Source organism: Cydia splendana, chromosome 18 (genome assembly GCF_910591565.1).
Source record: "Cydia splendana chromosome 18, ilCydSple1.2, whole genome shotgun sequence".
In the NCBI taxonomy this organism is placed as follows: Eukaryota; Metazoa; Arthropoda; class Insecta; order Lepidoptera; family Tortricidae; genus Cydia; species Cydia splendana.
The window spans coordinates 10,324,301-10,330,137 of record NC_085977.1 but is presented as its reverse complement, the minus strand read 5'-3'; the positions used below and the strand labels follow the sequence as shown (position 1 = coordinate 10,330,137).

General features: G+C 37.1%; 1 protein-coding gene across 1 annotated transcript; it reads left to right on the top strand.

Annotated features, from left to right (window-relative positions):
* The first annotated feature begins 229 nt into the window (after positions 1 to 229).
* Positions 230 to 3,622, top strand: LOC134799593 (calcineurin B homologous protein 1). The gene is made up of 4 exons (XM_063772029.1): positions 230 to 599; positions 1,092 to 1,355; positions 2,498 to 2,591; positions 3,322 to 3,622. The coding sequence occupies exons 1-4, from the start codon at positions 533 to 535 to the stop codon at positions 3,464 to 3,466; spliced, it is 570 nt and encodes a 189-aa protein (XP_063628099.1). The 5' UTR covers positions 230 to 532; the 3' UTR covers positions 3,467 to 3,622.
* The last annotated feature ends 2,215 nt before the right edge of the window (positions 3,623 to 5,837 follow it).

Sequence of the window (5,837 nt, the reverse complement as noted above, 5' to 3'; positions counted from 1 at the left end):
GACAGATTGGTGAAGGTCGACCATATAATTATATTATGTGGGATCTCCTATTAATTGTTGTTTTTTTAAACAACAATGCAGCCCTGCGTTAATTTAAGGAATTTGATGATTTCATTTGGCAACCCTCAAATAACTGTCATCAATTTATCTGTCAGTGAAAAATGACGCACGGCACGTCACCGTCAGTGTCATTCATAACATTCATTTCCATTTCATTTTCCTTGCTGCTCTATGACTATCAATTTATAGCATTTTCAGCACGAAAATGAGTATGGAAAATCGTGTAACGATCTAAAGGCAATTCAATATCCGTCTTTTATTAATTTTGTGGTGACCAAAAACTTTAATAATTATTTGTTTGTTCTATAAACTAGAATGAGTGTTATCATTGTTCAATATGAATAAAGTTTAAAGTACAAATGTGACTAATCGTTTACAAAACTTAGTTCCAATCGCGTTAATCGTTCCTTTGATTAATCAAGGCTTATCAAACAGTGTTCGTTCGCTTCGTGCTTGTGGCACATATTCTACGATGGGAAACAAATCGTCTTTGATGTTGAGAGTAGAAGAAATAGCTCAAATTCAAGAGGAAACGGGATGTGAGTTTGACCTTTATTTGTTTACGTATTGTGCGATTTCCATGTTTTTCCACCTTGGCCTGAGTATCAAAGGTCACAGTGTATTTTTATTGTGTTTTAAACTATTTTGTAATTGGGTATTGTTGATTTTATAATCATATTTCATAGACATAATGTTGTCGAATAGTTTAAGTAAAATGGAAGGTCTATAATCTGTATACATATATAATTTATATGCCTTGTATAAACTCCACACAAAAAGAATGAGCTCATGGGTTCTAGAGGGATTTGAGATTAATGAAGGTTATTTTTATTTTATTTTTAAAAGATACAAAATACATTTCTTCATTTAATCTCAAAGTCTATGACTCTAAAGTCCAACCACCTTTGATGTTGCGTATGTCCATGGGTGAATGACAGCTTCCCAGTGGCTTGTCACATAACAAAAAAAAGAAACGTAATCCATATATGATCTCTTGAGTCAGGTATTAATTTAGCACCATTTTTCCACAGTCACTCCAAACCAAATTGAGCGTCTATACTCAAGATTTACATCCCTGGACAAAAATGACTGTGGTACATTGTCTCGAGAAGACTTTCTCCGCATTCCTGAACTGGCCATCAACCCCCTCAGTGAGCGCATTGTGCACTCCTTCTTTGCTGAGAGCCATGATGACCGAGTCAACTTCCTGCAGTTCATGAGAGTGCTGTCTCACTTCAGGCCTATTAGGAAGAATAGAGAGAACAAATTGAATAGTCGGGAGGAAAAACTAAGATGTAAGTTGATTATGCTGGAACAGAAATTGTTATTTTTCTATGTGAGTATATGCTTCATTGCCAAGCAAAAAGTTATTCATTAAAAAGATAGAAGCAAATCTCGTCCTTATGGTAAGCAACAAAGTGGGACCTTTGACTAGACTTCGACACATGTATATTCTGCTATGTCACACACAACCTCAGACTTACCACAATTGTGCATGATAAGGCAGTATTATTAGCAAAAAATAAAAAGATTATTACTAAACAATACACAGAAACAATTTTAGATAGCATGCAATAAGTATAAAATAAATAAAATATAAGGGATTAGTACAAAAACTTGCAAATACAATGATTTTCGATAATATTAAAATTCTAGCATATATATGTATAGGTATTGTTACTACATTACCTGATATCAATGTTTTTATATATTATGTTTGACCTTCACATGTCCAGAAAGAAGAATCCCTTCTTTCTTCTTTAAAGAGAAGAAAGAAGAGGTATTGTTACTACATTACTTGATATCAATGTTTTTATATATTATGTTTGACCTTCACATGTCCAGAAAGAAGAATATCCATTGATAAGCATATATGTATAATACAGCCATGTAACAATCACGTTATGGTCATTTTTCACAATATCAACAGTTGTTTTACTTATATTAAAAAAAAATTGTAGTATCACTCGCAGGTGTTTCAGCTTGATAAAAAAATTTAAGTTTTCCTGTTAACCGCCAAAGACGTCAACTGACGCGCGCGGGTACAGCCAAATATCAACCTTCATGCATTCTGACAAGGTTCTCGATGGCACGCCGCACTCGATAGGCGTGGCGATCAAGGAGTTAATTTACCTATATGTATATCTGTAAACTGAGAAATTGTAGGAATAAGGACACCCCTTTGGCCTGTAAACATCTGCACTTGGTGCAAGATGTTTCCCTCAGTTCAAAAATCCAAGGATCTTGTGCCGTCTTTCACATTCAGGGCCAGTTGCACCAACCGCAATTAACAGACTGCTCAAAGTGATCAATGTCTCGCAGTAGAGATCTATGAAAGTTCCCATACAATAAAATTTAGTGAATGGTTTGGTGCGACAGACGGTTTGGTGCAACCAACTCTTAGTATATTAATTTGATGACCATTGATTATTTCCAGTTGCCTTCTCGATGTATGATCTGGACAATGACGGAAAGATCTCCAGGGATGAGCTGCTGGCTATCCTGCACATGATGGTTGGAGTCAACATCAGGTAGACCCATATTTTTGTGTTGTGATTTTGCAATTTGCGCCAAAGCAATTGTATTAATGTATTCAGTGGTGGATTTGCCCTAAGGCCAAGTGGCCCGGGCCTAGGGCGGCAAATTGTGACAAAAAAATCACTGATGATAACAAGAAATAACTCTATGATGGGTGCTGAGAAAGGGGCGGCTACAGGGCCTGCGGCCTAGGGCGGCAAAGACTAAATCAGCCACTGAATGTATTCATTCATTGTCATTGCATTGTATTTTTAAGGTTCCGTAGCCTACATGGTAAAACAGACCCTTATAGTTTTGACATACCATATGCCATTAGGTCTTCTAGAAACCAAGTGTTACAGCCGAAGAAAAATTGCCAACATACATATCCTATCCTATCTCCGTAGGCTGATTAGATAGGAATGTAATACTTTCATAATAGCTTGTGATAAGATCAGAATACTTATCAATTTTTAATTCCGGATATGTACACATAATATTCAATAATATTTGTGTTATAAATAATCAATCATATAATTAGTTATTTGAACTCTGCACCTTTGAAAGTCTGAAGTTGTGCTGGGCCTTAGATATGGTTTGTTGCAACGATATCCACTTAGAACTCATATCCAATTTTGATAGTGGGATTATTAAAATCCACAGTGTCATACAAAGACAATGTAACGTGGCCTCAGACTGGAGATTATTCTACTTAATTTACTAACGCTATTTTTAATTGCGCAGCGAAGAGCAGTTAACCAGCATCGCGGAGCGCACAATCCTCGAGGCCGACACCAACAATGACCAGATGATCTCCTTCGAGGAGTTCTGCCACGCGCTGGATCGCACCGACGTCGAGCAGAAGATGTCCATCCGCTTCCTCAACTGACCGCCTGGCCCGACTGACTGTCTTCATTACAATCAAGTGTAACACGTTTGTTCTATCAACGCCAAAGACAGCTAATGTAGACGCATGGTTCATGTTTGTCGGGCCTTCATCAACTAGATCCTAGATTATATGCCCTATCCTCGTAAAGCTGAGCAGCATAAAATAGTGAGTACCTACTCATGTTAACTGCTCTTTTGATGCTTCTTGTAATTCAAGATAAATATACTTGTATTTTATGTAATTTTTCTCACTAAGCGGAATGTAAATTAGGTTCTGATTGTGTATTTGTACCAAAATCAACACAGTTAACTGTCCATTTGTAAACCTTACTGTAAGTTTGTTGTTTGTAGTACATCATCAAAGTATTCTTCATGCTTTGAAAGTAGTTATAACTCTCTAAATCTTGGAGCATTTATTTATTTATTTAGTCGTATGGCACAAGTACATAATATAGGCAATAAATTAACAATTAAAATTACAACAAAACAAATTATTAAGTCAGATGTCAACATTCAGTGTGTTCAGCCATGCGGCCGCATGGGTTGTGAGATGAAGTAGGTCTTCCGGTGGTCCAGAGTATGAATGCAGAGGGCAGCGTTGGATAATGTGTTCCATGGTTTGGGCCTCTTCACCACATTCACACAAGGCTGAGTCCTTCCATCCCCACCTGTGCAAGAGGTAGTTGCATCGGCCGTGTCCCGTTCTAAGTCTGTTCAAGCGACACCACTGCTGTCTAGGAAGATCAAAACCGGCAAGTCGATGTGCTGGGTTAACAACTCTCGAGTCTACATCTGCGGCGCACCATTCATTTTCCCAGGCTTCACAGACGTCAAAACCTTGCACATTCTGAGCATAAGGAGGGCGTCGGGACTTCAAGCGCTGATGTGGTGGGCAGCAGAACTCTCGGTGGATTGGTAAAGAGCTATTTGATCTGATTTTCTCAGCCTCTCTCGATAGCGCTTGCCTCCTACGCAGATGTGGCGGAGCTATATTGCACAGAGTTGGCAGCCAGGGTGTGGGTGTCGACTTGATGGTTCCTGAGATGCAACGCATCGTGTCATTTAGTTTTGTATCCACTTTAGCTACATGTGCGCTTTCTAACCACACAGGAGCGCAGTATTCAGCGGCAGAATATACTAGGGCAATGCCAGTGGTACGCAGGCATTCGGCGGATGCTCCCCATGATGATGGAGCATTGATGTTAGGCGTATATACTTTTGTCTAGCAATTTAGTGTGTTGCGTTGTTACACTTGACCATAACTATCCTGGCTTTATTTTTTTAAGAGGAGGTATTACTTGATAAAATTATTTGATTTGAACGATTTTCGCCAAATTGTATCTACCGTTATATAGTAGATCAAATAGATCGTGACGCCCATAGAAGCCTAATATATGGACAAATTTAGAGGACCGCAAAAAAACAAATTACTGCATTACAGTACCTAAAGAAATTTCAAAATAAGTAATTAAACTTTTATTTTGCGTTCGTCTAAATTTGTCCATGAGTGTATCCATGAGTGTATTTGTCCATGTGCAATCTTTTGTTACCATAAAAATAACCATGTGTTGCGATATATATGGCCACTTTGCCCTTCACTATCTATTCGATGCTGACAGTACAAGATTCAAAAAGTGATGTCAGTTTTTGTAAATTACGTGCTGGTTTTGTTACAGTTTAAGTTGTGTGAAAACCCATGATTTGGTGTATATAATGGTGATATTATTTAGATTAAGTTTGATGGATTTAAAATGTGTTTATGTATGAATTTGTAAATTATATCGTAGTGGTATGGTAGCTGTCATTGACATTCGTTTTTGGGTAATTTAAATAGAAAAAGCGCCATTTTGTACTATTCATCCAGGGGGCCGATTTTTAAATTTTGACCGCTGGATTTCGTGTATTTCGTTCAATAATATCTCCCAACACTAGGCATTTAGATTCTACTAATAGAATTCAATGACAATGTCTATAGAGGCCGTATTTGTTATTAGTTTGTTTTTTAATTGTTACTAAATTATAATGTAGGTATTTAAATTACTGTTGCATTGTTAACTTTGCATTTAAGATAGTCGCGTAGGTTGAGCTACCCTTGGCTACTTCTTTGTAAATCTAAATCTTTTGTCGTATATTAGAGCCACCAACCAAATATATAATTATAAATGTTAAGGGTTTGTGTCTAGACAGAAGGGGTTCTTGTAGAATAGGATATAATCGACAGTGAATGTATTAATGTAACTACTCATAGGTACCATTAACACACTATTTTATTATTGTACAATATTTATTTTCAAATATATATTATTATGACAGGGATTGTAAAATAAACTGTACAGAGAAGAGGAAATGGCGAGAGTATGTATAGTCCGATA